This window comes from Vidua chalybeata, chromosome 1, assembly GCF_026979565.1.
Source record: "Vidua chalybeata isolate OUT-0048 chromosome 1, bVidCha1 merged haplotype, whole genome shotgun sequence".
NCBI lineage: Eukaryota > Metazoa > Chordata > Aves > Passeriformes > Viduidae > Vidua > Vidua chalybeata.
This window is the reverse complement of record NC_071530.1, coordinates 8,047,477-8,061,725: the sequence shown is the minus strand read 5'-3', so window position 1 is coordinate 8,061,725 and position 14,249 is coordinate 8,047,477. Positions and strand designations below refer to the sequence as shown.

Sequence of the window (14,249 nt, the reverse complement as noted above, 5' to 3'; positions counted from 1 at the left end):
GTCCCTCCGAACCTGCGCCTCTTCACGTGCAAGCATTCCCCAAAATACCGGAGGCAGGTGACAAGTACGGCCCATGTGAGGAACTCGCTGCTCCCACTGAAGGCGCGGCTTACCAATGGCAAATATTTTGTGGTCTGGTCTGGATAAAATCCAAGCAGCAGCGAGATAGTGTCTGTCCTTGCTCCACAGACTTGACTAGCTTGGAGAAGTTGTACTACTAATTTTTTTTTTTAGCCCAAAACTACATGTTCCTGCTGGTGTCACACATCTGTTTTGTGTTCCCAGCTTTTCTTACCAGGCTGGGTGAGGACAGGTGGAAACTCCACTTCTTCCTGCACTCTTAGGAGCAGGGCCAATTTTTCCCCCACTGCAGGTTTAGTGATTTCCTAAAAAAATACAAATAATATCTCCGTGGGACTTAGCTGCCCTTGTGTAATACCCACGGTGCATTTTGTATGGTCGGACAACGGAAGCTATTTTTCAAACCAGATTTAAAACTCTTCTTAAGCGCCCACTGCCATCGATTTTCTCCCAAGGGATTATAAATCACCTGCCTCGATTAATGGAGGTAACAAAAAAGAAATATATATGTATATATCTCAAAAGCACGCAGACCAGCGAGGCTGGGGAAATAAAGCAAGACGGGAAGCAGGAGCCCACAGTATCCTGGTAGCATCCCCGCACTCAGCCCTGCCCCCAGGTCCTCCGGGCAGGTGAAGCCCTTGGTGCACTGTCCCAGCGGCAGCTCCGCTCCTGGACAATTTTACCCCTTGCAGAATATATCCCAAAGCAGCAACTTGAGAAAAATAAAGTACAAAATAAAATTTTAAATACACTTCCCCCTCGACCCCCCATTCTCCTTGGTTTTGTCTGGGAGCGAGTCCCCTGCAGCAGGAGCGACCCTGAGGGTGAGTGAGGCTCTGCCCTTCCTCCCTCTCCTGCCTGCGGAAAGCTATTTCGGAGCTCTTGTGCCCTTTGTCGCAGCAAGGCGGGTGATCGTTTTATTTTTGTCCAGCCTGTCCTAAAATCGTGGTACTGTCATTTCCCGGGGCTGCCAAGTATTTTACAGGGTGCCTGGTTTCGTGGCGTGGCATCGGCAATATTCCATCCCCTCTTCCCGAGCTCCAGGGTTACGTGTTTTCCTAGCAGAGGTTTTCCAAACGCGGCCTGTCAGAGCATCGCACCACCGGGTATTTAAAGTCTTGAAAAGGTGAAACCTGTTGACAGTACGTGAGATTAAAGAGATTTTCCTTTCCGTTTTCAGCTCCTTTTGAGCGGGAGGAGGAGTGCCCGAGAGGGGCTCGGTGCCGGCTGGCGTTCGTCCTCTCCTGCAGCCTAGGAATGAATCTCCCAAAGTTTCCTCATTAAGTCAAAAGGCTGATGAAACGCCTGCCTGCAAAACCACCTCTCTCATAAATCGCCACAAATTTTACCACCCCCCCCCCCCACACACACCCCTGTAAAGAATTAAAACTACGACATACTTCCAATTCCAGCTCCAACGCTCAGAAATGCAGTCTGAAGGCTGTATGAACATTTAGGGATATATATTCCCGAATAGCTCCATTGTAACGTCTGAGTGACACGGGTTGGATTTCGTAATAAAGTGGGTTCTTTGGCTGTTTTTTTTTTTTTTTTTAATTATTATTATTTAATGCAGTCCTCGAGAATCGAAACACACAAAATGCAGCGAGAATGTTCACAATGTTGAGAACACAGTTGTAAATAGAAACATTCATATTTCATCCGATTATAAATATTTGATACTGCAATTGTAAAATGCACATGTTTTATAAACTGGAGAGAAGAAAAAAAATCCTTTGCTTTCTTGCTAAAAGGCAAAGTCATTTAATCCTGGCCCCTAAGCAGCTGATGGTTATTCACAGAATTTAAAATTACAGTTTTTATTTTATAGCTGGATTCTTTCCTTCCTTTTTTTTTCCCCGTTTTTTTATTTTTTAACTTTTATACTACTATGTACAGTGTGTATCTATTAGAGCTGCAAAATAAAGAGGTTTTAAGGCAAAGCGAGAAGTTTTTCCCCCCCCCCACAAACAGCGACGCAGGAGAATCCGTTCCTGAGCAGCCGCCCACGCACACCCAGGCCCACGCGGGACAAATCCCCCTCCGGAGCGGGGAGAGGGACCCCACGCTCCGGGACAAACGGGTTCAACGCAGCACAGCGCCTCGAACCCCCCAAAAACTCCGATTTCAGGGAGGTGTCTGCGTGAGGAAGGGGGGTGTGGGGACAAGCACCCACCCGCACGCTACCACGGAGCGTCGCGCTAGCGGGGACCGCGCCACGGAGGGGAAGGTACAACTAAAAATGGGACTTTTGGGGGGAAGGGGGGGCTAAAACGCTCCCAAATGTTTCGGGGAGGTGATGCCGGAGAGGAGCCGGGTCCCATCCCTCGGCTGCCCGCCGGGGTGGGACAGCGGGGCCGTGAGGGAGCAGCATCCCGGAGAGGCTCCCGCTTTTCGGAGATGGGGTTCCCGAAGTTATCCCAACAAGCTGGAAGGCGGGGGTGCTCACCCCATCTCTACCCAGCATCCACGCCTGCATTCCGCATTCACGGGCGCCCGTGGCTCTCGTTGCGGTGATGAAGGAGCAGAGGCTCAGGAAAGGACCCCGGGCATGTTTCGAGACGGTGCTTTGAGATTTGTTTCCCTAACGTTACTTATATCTTTTCATTCTTTTAAAATTAAATTCTCCTCGTCTATCCCCAAAATCAGCCCCAGACACACCAACTCCAAAAAACAAAAAAAAAAAATTACAAAAACACTACACTCCCCCCCCAAAAACCACCCAAAAATAAAAAGAAAAGAAAAAAGGAAAAAAAAAAGAAAAGGTTAGGGGTGGGGTGAAAAAAAAAGTTAAAACTCATAGAACAAATAGGAGAACTATTTATTCGGTTCACAGTCGTGTGAAATGCAGCAATAAAAATCTTTGGACTTCAGCAAAAGTTGTTTTTAATTTTTTTTTTTTGAATTTCAAAAAACAGCGTCCAATGTCCATTAAAACTGCGCTTAAGTCTATAAAAAAGTAACTTAAGCTTAAAAAAAAAATCTTAAAGATAGCATCTAAAACTTCATACAACCAAAAAAAAAAAAAAAAAAAAAAAAAAAGGAGAAGAAAAACCCAACGAAACCAAACAACAAGCCCAAACCCCCAAAACCAAAACCAACCAACCAAAAAAAAAAATTTTATAATCAGATATCTTGGATTTTTACACCACCTTACCTGTAAATTATATATACATAGAATATTGCAGAATTATATCTAATACACAATATTTTCACTATTAATGCTGGTATAATCTTTATACACTGGCCCTTATGTTTCTTTTTATTTTTTTTTAATTAAATTATTGCATTGTATAAACTTTGACTGCAAACGGCCCCCCCACCCCTGCCTCCCCCCTCCCCTCCCTCGTTTCCCTCCCACCCCCCCTTTCCCTTGGCTATTCACTGTCCGACTTGCCGTCTTTCGCCGTGGTGGAGTGGTTGTAGAGCCCCTGGGCCATGAGGTGCACTGCCAGGGAGTTCTTACTGCCCGTCGCCTTCTTGATTTTGGCTCGCTTGTTCTGGAACCAGATTTTGATCTGGGACTCGTTGAGCCCGAGCTCCTGGGCCAGGCTCTGCCGCCGCTGCTCTGTCAGGTACCGGTTCGTCTGGAACTCGGCCTTGAGTCTCTGCAGCTGCTCGGCGGTGAAGGCGGTGCGAGGCCGCTTGTCCTCCTTGTTGGGGTTCTTCTTCTTTGGTTTGCGGGAGCGGGGACCTACGGCCGGGAGAGAGGAGAAGCACCGACACCGCCACGCTCTGCTGCGGCCAGAGCTCCCGCGTGGGGGGCACCCTGCTCCGGCAGCACCACCCCCTGGGAGGGAAGGGACCCCGCTTTGTGCCTCCGCTGCCAGGGATGCTCGGGAGGCGGCGGAACGGCAGCCGCAGCCCCCGGCGCCCCCGCAGCCCCCCGCGCCCCGCTCGCTGCCCGGCTGGCCCCCCCTCCGCTCCCCCGGCCCCTTTCTCCGAGCCAGAAACGCAGTTACCGAGCCTCTGTGGCCCGGGAATGCCCAGCGAGGAAAGGAGGAAAGCTTGTAAGCTAAATTCTATACCCTGAACAGATATATTTTTTTTTTTTTAAGAAAACCTCTATACTTTTTTACTTTTTTTTTTTTTTTTTGGGAGTCGTGGTAAAAATTATAATGGAAATCCTCTTGCAGTTTACTTGGCCAGAAGCATTCCGTCTCTCCGCTGCAGTGCCCATATGGCGCTGCACGGCCCGATCCGAATCGCCGGGATTATTCTCGGGAATATTATTCTCGGCAGCACAAGGAGCCTTTTCTGCCCGGGCCGAGCCATTGTGAGGATGTATGTTAATTAAATATTAACAAAGGAGAGCACTGGAGAACAATGGAGTAAATTCCAATTCAGCTCTGAATATTACCTCTGAGTAAGAGTTTGTTTTCAGATATTACGAACTAATTTTCATCTCGTTTTATGATCCCTTCCTCAGCTAGCCAACTCCCGGGTGAAAATCCTACCTCGCCGCTTTTGTAAGAGAAAGACCCATATTTTTTTTCTTTCTTTTCCCCGGGAGCAGATCTCCTGCCTGATGTTTCCCATGCCTTTCTCCAGTGTTTTCTACTTGTTTCTAACCGGGGTTTTACTGATCTGCCGGAGCCAGCCCTCCCGTCCCCGCCGTAGCGAAAGGACATTTTACCCCCTGCTTGTTATTTTAATTTTTTTTTTAATTTAATTTAATTTTTTTAGATAATTTCAGGACGTTCTGCCTAAGCCCTTGCCAATGGACGGACTCTGCCAAAGAAGTTTCCCGGCTCTTGGAAATGTCCCCCGGCCCCCACAGAGCTGACCTACAGCATATGGGGGGAAATTAAAAGAAAGAAAAGAAACGGCGGCGGTTCGGAGGCCTCTTTTGAGAAATAAGCGATTGCGGATTGTTTTGGCCAAAAAGACTAACCAAAACAAGGCGAGGCCTATAGAAATGCCACCTCCCCTTTCCAAAACCCAGCGCAGGGGGGGTTTCCCGGCAGGGAAAAGGAGAGCTCGCCGGGAGGATGAGCGGGGAGCCCGAAGACTGTTTGTTTTTTCCTCCCTCTTTCACAGAACTCGTCAGTTGGTGGGAAATGCCCCGAGCCCAGGCGGCCTCAGCTCCGCCGCGGCGGCAGGGACAGAGGGAGGGACCCTCGTTCCCTCCTTGTCCCTGCGGCTCCGTGCATCCCCAGCCGGCCCTGCATCTTCAAGTATTTTCAGGCCATTTTAAGCAACTCGCCCATCCGCCAAAAAAAACAAAAACAAAAACAAAAACCCAAAAAGCAAAACCCAAACAGAAAAAAAAAAAATAACCAGAAGAAGACGGAGAGGGAAAGGGGAGCGGGGTCTTTTCCACGCCGCTTCCCGGCCTCGCGGGCGGGCGGTAGCGGCCCGGGGAGCCCAGAGAACGGGCTGCGGTCGTGGGGAGCGGGGCTGCGGCGGGGCTGCGCTTACCTGAGGAGGGCCGGTCCGAGTACCGCGTGCAGTACACCCAGGCGGGCCACAGCATGGGCTGGTTCCCGGCGTTGGAGCTGGCCTGGGAGCTATCCGAGTCCGAGCTCACCGACAGGTCGCCGCCGCTCAGCCCCCGCGCCTTCAGGGCCGCCTCCAGCGTCGCGGGGTCCCCCCCCTTCTTGGCGGCGCCGTGCAGGGCCAGCCCGGCGGGGCCGCCCTCCCCCCGGCCCGGCGAGCCCGCCCCGCCGCCGGGCAGCGGAGCCCCGGGGGCCGGCGCCGCGGCGGGGCTGCGGCGGCTCTCCGCGCCGGGCCGCCGGGGCTCTCCGTCGGGGCCGCCCGCCTCCTTCCTCCGCCCGAACTCGGGCCGCAGGATGTTGTCGATGAAGAAGTTGGTGATGCGGTGCGGGTGCGGGTGGGGGTGCGGGGGGTCACCGGGGGGGAGCAGCAGCCCCCGCCGCCCGCCGCCGCCGGGCTCCGCGTCGCCGCCGGACTCCTGCGGTTCGGCCGCCTCCTCCCGGGGGCTCCGGCCGCCCTCCTCCATGCTGCGCGGCCGCCCCGCCGACGGCTCCGCTGCCCGCCCGCCGCCGACCGGGCGCTGCCGAGCGCTGTCTGTTGTTGCTGCTGCAGTCGGTTGTTCTTTATTTTAATTTTTTAATATATATATTTTTATATATATATATATATATACACGCACACACAGGTGTCTATTTGCTTTCGTTTCTTCTGGCTTCGCCCGGCATTCAAAATCCAGAGTTTGAAAAAAAAAAAAAAAAGGAAAAAAATTTTAAAATTAAGAGTAATTTAAAAAAATATTAATAGATAAATGCAGGGAGACCCGCAAGCCAGCAGCCGAGCCTGCACCACTTCCAACTTTGACAAAAAATGAAAACACAGGGGCTCCGGTCCTCCCGCCGCCGCTCGCCGCCTGCCGCCGCCGCTCAGCCGCTCGGTCCCGCGGCGCGCTGCCGCCTGCTGCCCCGGCCGCCGCCGCCGCGCCTCATCCGCGGAGGAAAAATTAGTGATAATAAAAATAATAATAATTGGGGAGCGGAGGGGGGGTGCAAGAGAAAAAAACGAAGCGCCGGTGTCGGGGCGGGGTGTAGGCGGGCTCTCAGCAGCCGGTGTCCCGCGGAGGGCAGGGCGGTGAGGGGCGCCCCGCGGGGCTCCGGCCGGCAGCGCCTCGCCCCGCGCCGCCCCGCGCCGCCCCGCGCCCGCACATGCGGGGGCCGCCGCGGGTGGGGGGGCGTCCCGCCCTGCCCTGCCGCCCGCCCTGCGCCGCGCTACGCCCCGGCGGCCGCCGCCGCCGCGCCCGGGCACTTCCACTCGGGTTGTTGTCCTTTAGGTTTTAACGGGGCCCCCGCCGCTGACGTCGCCGGCCCGGGCGCTCCGACACGTGCCTCGGGCCAATGGAAGCCCGGGCGAGCGCACACGTGGTGCGGGGCGCCCCGGTAAGTGACAGCGCCCACGCCCCTCCCCCGGACGGGCCCGGCCGCCGCGGGGATGCGCGGGGGGGAGCTGGGGGTGCCTCGCCGCGGGGCGCGCACCGCTGCCCCCCCCCGCCCGCCTGTGCCCCCCACCCCGAGTTATCGGGGGTTTAATTGTCCCGGTGTTTACCGGGAGGGGGCCGGCATCCCACAATTCCTTGCAGAAACGCATAAATAATATTAAGCGAGCGGCGGCGATACAAAGGGGTCCGGGGGGGGGGGGGGGGGTGGCGGAACAGGCCCGGCCCGGTGCCCGCGGGCTGCTCGGGGGTTGCGTCCCCTCCCCGCAGCGCGGTTCGGCGGTAATTGACTCGTCCTTCCCGCAGCCGGACAGGAGCTTTTGATCTGCCCTGACCTCCCCCCAAACGGCATCGCGACGCCGTGCTGCCCCCCAAAACGCCGGCCCGTCATCCTTTGGACCCCGCAAAAGCCCTTGCCTCTTTAGGACGGGAAAGCTGCCGCCGCTGTCTTTAGGGAGAAATACCCCGGAACAAAATTAGGGAGCAAGGTGCGACTGGATGGACGAAGGGTTGAAGGGGCTGAACAGGTTGCGGGGCTCGGATCCTCCGCGGGGAGCAGGACAGGGGAGCGAGAAGGCGGGGGCGCGTCCTCCCCCCGCGGCTGACCCGGGATCCCTGTCCGGGCCCCGCACGGTGCCACCGCCCCGACGGGGCGCACACCGAGGAGCTGCGCGACCCCGCCGAGGGCCGAGCAGGGTCGGGAGGTGATGGCTCGGCCCCAGTGTTCGCCGCACCCCGACCGCCGGCTCTCCCTCTAAGTGACGTTTTTATTTGGAGGTGGCTTCCCTGCGGTGACACGCATTACTCGCCACCTTGAAGGAAAGGGACAGTGAGCCTTTCCTCTCCTCTTCTCCTTTTCCTTTTTCTTTCCTCTTTCTTTCCCTTTTTGCTTTAATTTTTCTTATCCTTTTTTTTCTTTCCCGTTTTATTTTCCTTTATTCTTTCATTTGTATTTAATTTTAAATTCATCTCCCTACTTTCTTTGTATTTCGCAGCGGGTCGGGTTCACCAGAGAAGACCAGCAGTGGCTGATCCAAAGTTGTTTTGCTCAAACAAGCACCCAGAGGTTAATTTCTTCAAGAGCTCCATGAAAAGCGATTAGCCTGTCTCCCAAGAAGTATTTTCTAATTACTTGGAAGCTCTCGCTCTACTACTACCCCATAATTAAACGTGTTCAAGGTGCTGCACTTCAAATATTTCGCTCCCGGGCGGACCCGAGTTACCGATAAAAACTTTAAACCTCCTTGAACCCCTTGTTACCTGCCCGCTCGCTGCCGGTACAGCGTTAACCTTCCCATTCGTTATCCCGCTCCTTCGCGGGGATATTTCTGCCGTACCTAGGACAGGGAGGAGAATTCCTGAGGTAAACTCCGAAGTAGGAGATAAACAAAGCTGTACAAAACAATTACTGCATCTGCCTGTCCTCTGACAATAACCCAGCACCTCAGGTATGCAGAGGCAGCGGGGGGGCGGCGAGGGGTGAAGGAGTGATCTGATACCGAACCGAAGAAATCTGAACGGTCTATTTTTTTTTTTTTTTCCAAGGTTATTTTTATCTGGGAGCTCGATCTCTGTAGAAACATTCCCCAGCAGAACTATTGCTCGCCTCGCAAGCGGCATCGCAGCATGCGGGGGCTTTTCCTCGGGAACCACTGCGGGTCACCGGGAGAGATGGCTTGACTATGGGAGTTTGGCTTCGTTTCCTTCTTTTCTTCAGCCTCCCCTTGCAGACCTACTGCCTGCAAATATCACCTCTCCTCACACCAGCAATATTTATTTTCCTTACGCTCTCCGCGTAGTTTCAACGAGGCTCATTCCATGCTGCCACCCTTTAAAATTTGTATATGTTTTCCCTCCCTCAAGTAGTTGAGTGTGTGGGTGCAGCAAATCCTGCCCTTTGCTCGGCGCTTTTGGCACTGAGAACTTTAGAAACGGGATGACAACCCGGGAGCTCGGTACGGGGAAGGAGGGAGGGAGATTGCGGCCGACCCCCGCCCGCCGGCGGGCAGCAGGCAGGCTCCGCGGCCGGGGCCGGGCTGCGGGCAGGCTCCTGGACTGTTTGTGGCGCTCCACCGGCAAACCCTCCTTCCAGCTTTTCCCCATATTCGGGAAAAAGGAAACCAAACCAAAACAACAAACCCCGAGATGCTGGGAAGCCAAAATGCCCAAAGCAATAGTGGAAGCGAAGGGAGGTGCTGCGCCTCCCGTTCTCCCAGCGTGGAATGACTGCCTTCAAAACGCAGGCATGCACCAAATTTCGCCGGGTTTACAGCGATTCCCCCATTTCCAGCCAGTCCCTGCCCGTGCCGCCGGGGGAGGTCTGGCAGCGACCCCGTGGGCACAGCCTGGGCACATCGCCGCGGCCCCGGCGGCCCTCGTGTGCCTCCCGCTCACACCCGGCATCACTTTTTTTTTTCCAAGCGAAGCCTTTGAGGCAGCTTTGCCAGAGCGTTGGAGCTGCTGGCGGAGGATAGAGGAGAGGGGAGAGGTCGCTGCTCCTTTGCCAGCCTGGCCATGCCGCAGGCGGTGTGCCCCGCCCTGCCCGGCCTTCCCTGGGTTCTCGCATCAATTTTGGAAGGGGAAAACCAGCAGCAACCCCCGCCTAGCCCTATCCAGGCTTTCCTGGAGCCGGCGGGCCGGAAGAGCTCAGCCAGCACGGCCGCATTTCCCCAGTGCCGCCGGGTTCTCACTGCACCGCCGACAACCACAAGAATGAAACCCATGGAACCTCCGGATTTTCCCAATTCCCCCCATGCCAGGCAGGATGAAGGGCGCGTTGCGGCCGCCGGTGTCCCAGCCCGCAACCTGCGGTGGGACCGGCATCGCCCATCCATCCACTTCGAGCGGGAATACTTTCCCATCAACGGGGGCAAAGAGACGGGTTGGAAACCCTGGCTTCCACTTTCTTGCAAGATCATGAAAATTTCATGAGCTGCTCGTGGCGAGGGCAGAGCCCGCTGCTGCCTCCCCGGCCCGGCCCGAGACGGGGCTCCCCGCCGAACGGACGAGGGCACCGGTGTGGGGCACGGAGGATGCTCGGGAGGGAACGGATGAGGGTGAATGTCAGAGCCTTGACTCGGGAAAGCAGCGCTCGGTCACGGCTACCGTTCGCAGCAAGGAGTGACGGGGAGCAGCCACCCCCCACCGCCTCCCCTTCTCACGGGAGGGAGGGTGCGCGGGTGGGGTGGGAGTGCCGGCCCCTGGCTCGCCCTGCCCCTGGCCCGGCCCTGTCCCTGGCTCGCCCTGCCCCTGGCCCTGTCCTCTCGCCCCTGCCCTCCCCCGGCCCCTCTTCTTGCCCTGCCCCTGCCCACGAGGAGCAGCCCCCTCCCCTCCCGCCCGCCCGCTGGGACTGGGGACAGCCTTCCCGGGCCCAATCGAAAACTGTCAAACAACAATAAAAGCCTCCAATTTTGTTAAAGTTAGGTAGAAAGTAAGGGTAAACAACAGCCCAGAGCACAATAATATGGTGATTGGCGAGAGAAGAGGAAGAGAAGAGAAAGAGAAAGAGAAAGAGAAAGAGAAAGAGAGAGAGAAAGAGAAAGAGAAAGAGAAGAGAAGAGAAGAAGAGAAGAGAAGAGAAGAGAAGAGAAGAGAAGAGAGAAGAGAAGAGAAGAGAAGAGAAGAGAAGAGAGAGAAGAGAAGAGAAGAGAAGAGAAGAGAATGGGAAGGAAAAGGAAAAGAAAAGAAAAGAAAGGAAAAAGGAAAAAGGAAAAGCCCTTTCGGTTTCCCAGGGTGGAGGCAATGTTCGCTGCTGCGTTGCTGGACCCCCACAGCCCTCGGCAGCGGAGCTCTGGTCCGGTTACCCGAGCCAGCGAGGCTCCGCCAGGACGCTGAGTGACACTGGGTGTCGGTTCCCTCCCTGGAGTGGCTGGACTTTGTTTTGCCGAGCCGTTCTTTAAAAACCCACCAGCTCGAAGCATAAACAGGGATGAAACTATCTGTCGCTGAGAGAAAGTTTTTGGCCTGTGCAAAGAAATAGTTGGTGACTCCTTGTTTAAAAAAGAAAAATTAAAATAGATTAAAAAATAAAGCTGGGAGCTAAACTTTTCGCCTGTGTCTTTGAGTTACACCCACAGCATCTTTGTAAAGAAACAGAAATCCGGCCCCAGTTTCTGCCCCCAGCAGCTGGGTGGGACATGGCCGGTACAGCCCGAGCCGGTCCGTCGGTTCCCGCCGGGGGATGCTCGGGCTCTGGCTGTGGTTCTGTCCCGGGCAGGGCTCACGGTCCCCGGCTGTGACAGCCATCCGGCGCCTCTCCCGGTGCGGATCCGCGGGGCGACGGCCGGGATTGCCGTTCGCTTGCTTATCTGTAGCTGTGGAGGCAGAAAAGCTTCAAAGAAGTACAGAATTATTTCCCTGAAACCATTTTTATTTAATCTTAACAAGATGATGCGTCCACCCGTTTTACACACACCCGCTAGGTACCAGCGGCTGCACAAGTGTGCACAATCGCGGATGTCGCGACTGAGGAACGTTTCCCCGCTTCTCCCGTGACTCGGAGGAGTTAATCCGTGCAGACACAACAGGAGCTGTTGTGACGGTAAAGTTCAGCAACTCTACACCGACCCCAGCATTAGCAGGGGCTGGGGCGAGATGCTGGAGCTGCTCCTGCACTTTCCACATGGGCAGCTAATTCCCCTAAATTCCCTTGGATTTACACCTCGGCATTTACTCACAGGCAGAATAAAGCCACCGCTCTAATTAACTAGGTAATTTCCACTCCAGCTCCTCACCAGATAATCAACTTTTATGGTCTCTCGAAGGCTATTTTCCAGCTGTTGCGGAGCGGGAGCCCAGCCGCGCTCACACCGCACCGCCGAAGCTCTGGGGTCGGGCAAGCTCCGACAGAGGTTTGGGAGAATCCCTGTCCTCCTCAGCAGGACCGGGCTCCCTGAACTTTCCCCATCCTTCACTGCCCGAGGCTTGCCGGCAATCCGGGGATGCGGGATCGAGGGGATGGTGCCCCGGGGGGACGGAGGTGGGGGTCCACGACAGCCGCCCCCGCCCAAGAGACAGGCAGGGCTGTGCTGGGGCCGGGCTGTGGGGCCGTTCGGCTCCTCCCGGTAAAGGTGCTCCTTACCCTGGGCTGTCCCCCCGCCCTGGGTGCCCCCTCCTCCTCTCGAGGGACCGGGATGGGCGAGGGGCTTCACGCAGTGACGGAGGCATGGCCCGGACACGCTGCACACACGCTGCATTTCCTCAGGAAAACAAAACAAGGCAAAACAAAACCCAGAAACCCAAGCAAACAAAAACCAAAACCCACCCCAATCTCAGAACACAAAATACAAACAAGAAACTGCCTTTTCTTTTAATAAGCAACAGACAAAACTACAGTTCTCAGTGGGGTGTCCCTGTCAGCCAGGCAGGCGTGCTGCAGAACGGACGGGAGGATGCTCGTTCTCGCCTCTCCTTGCTCTGCGGAAAGTTCCGCGGGGAGGTTTAACAGCCCCGATCTCGGTCCTTCCTCGTCTTTCGCAGCTTCCCCGCCCCACCCGCCCGCTGTGGGACCCCGACGCCCTCCGTGTGCCCCTCCGCGGCCGCCGGGCCTGGAAGACAGCGGGGAAAAGCGGGAATTTGGCGGGGGGAGGCTGGGCCAGGGGTCCGGGTGGGAGAGGCCTCTGCCCATGCCCGCAGTACCCATTCCTTCCTTCCTTCCTTCCTTCCTTCCTTCCTTCCTTCCTTCCTTCCTTCCTTCCTTCCTTCCTTCCTTCCTTCCTTCCTTCCTTCCTTCCTTCCTTCCTTCCTTCCTTCCTTCCTTCCTTCCTTCCTTCCTTCCTTCCTTCCTTCCTTCCTTCCTTCCTTCCTTCCTTCCTTCCTTCCTTCCTTCCTTCCTTCCTTCCTTCCTTCCTTCCTTCCTTCCCTTCCTTCCTTCCTTCCTTCCTTCCTTCCTTCCTTCCTTCCTTCCTTCCTTCCTTCCTTCCTTCCTTCCTTCCTTCCTTCCTTCCTTCCTTCCTTCCTTCCTTCCTTCCTTCCTTCCTTCCTTCCTTCCTTCCTTCCTTCCTTCCTTCCTTCCTTCCTTCCTTCCTTCCTTCCTTCCTTCCTTCCTTCCTTCCTTCCTTCCTTCCTTCCTTCCTTCCTTCCTTCCTTCCTTCCTTCCTTCCTTCCTTCCTCCTCCCTCCTCCTCCCTCCTCCTCCCTCCTCCTCCCTCCTCCTTCCCTCCTCCTCCTCCTCCTCTCCTCTCCTCTCCTCCTCCTCCTCCCTCCTCCTCCTCCTCTCCTCCTCCTCTCCCTCCTCTCCCTCCTCTCCCTCCTCTCCCTCCTCTCCCTATTTTTCCTTTTTTCCTTCCTGCCGTTCCCCTTCCCCGCAATCCCCCTGGCTGCCGCCGGTCCCGGTGGCTCTTCCGGACCCCGGTTCGGTCGCGGCCGGCGGTGTCCGGCAGTGTGTCCGGCAGTGTGTCCGGCAGTGTGTCCGGCAGTGTGTCCGGCAGTGTGTCCGGCAGTGTCCGGCGGTGTGGCCGGGCAGCAGCGCGGGCCCGGACCCCTCCGCAGGTTCCCCTCACCGTCCTGTCCCCCCAGCTCCCCGCAGCCCGAGCGCCCGCCCAAGGGGCCGGCAGCTGCCGGGGTGGCGGGGCCGTGCCCGCCTCGGCCATCCCTAGAGGTGTTCCCGACGGGAACAGCGGGTCCGGGGGCGCAGCCTGGCCAGCCCGGCGCCCAAACCCCAGCGCCCGGCTCTGCTCCGCGGCATCGCTCCGATGCCGCCCGGGTGACAAGGCGGGGGCCACCGAGGACCTGCCCGTTCCGCATGCAGGCCCGTGAGAACAGTAAAATACCCCACCCAAGAACTTCAAAGCCAGGGTGTGGGGCGGCGGCGACACGGCTGTCACCTCCCTTGCCTTCCCGGCAAAAAGGGGCGAGGGCCGCTTTCAGCCCATCGCTGGGGGCTCAGGGCTGGGTGGGCTGCGGGACTGCGCGGTGCCACAGCGCTGAGCTGCTGCGTTTTGTAGGTTTCTTTATTTTTTTGTCCTCTAGTTTTCTTGGATTCCTGGGTTATATTTATCTTGTCTGTCTGGGGCTGCTTCTCTAAGTCACTGTGTAAATTGAAAGGCTTTTCCCTCTCTTTTTCCTCCCCTTCCCAGCTCACCACCTTTTTTTAATTAAAGCTTTTAACTCGCCTGGTGTTTACAGTCTTATGTAAAGTATCAAAACAAACAGACCCTGCCGAATACAAACACTAAAAAGAAGCTGGCCCCCCATTCTTACCCCTTTATTGTCCAAAAAAAAAAGCGCATCTCCCCATGTCA

At 56.1% G+C, this 14,249-nt stretch overlaps 1 protein-coding gene across 1 annotated transcript; it reads right to left on the bottom strand.

The window, feature by feature from the left end:
- Positions 1–3,453: 3,453 nt before the first annotated feature.
- On the bottom strand, positions 3,454–6,658 carry EN2 (engrailed homeobox 2). Its single transcript, XM_053951726.1, has 2 exons — positions 5,506–6,658; positions 3,454–3,778 (listed from the first exon to the last, which is right to left on the bottom strand). The coding sequence occupies exons 1-2, from the start codon at positions 6,044–6,046 to the stop codon at positions 3,462–3,464; spliced, it is 858 nt and encodes a 285-aa protein (XP_053807701.1). The 5' UTR covers positions 6,047–6,658; the 3' UTR covers positions 3,454–3,461.
- Positions 6,659–14,249: the final 7,591 nt, after the last annotated feature.

Coding starts and splice junctions, on each gene's coding strand:
- EN2 (XM_053951726.1), bottom strand. CDS start 6,046: ATGGAGGAGGGCGGCCGGAGCCCCCGGGAGGAGGCGGCCGAACCGCAG. Junction 3,779..5,505: donor CTCGGACCGGCCCTCCTCAG/GTAAGCGCAGCC, acceptor TCCCGGCCGTAG/GTCCCCGCTCCCGCAAACCA.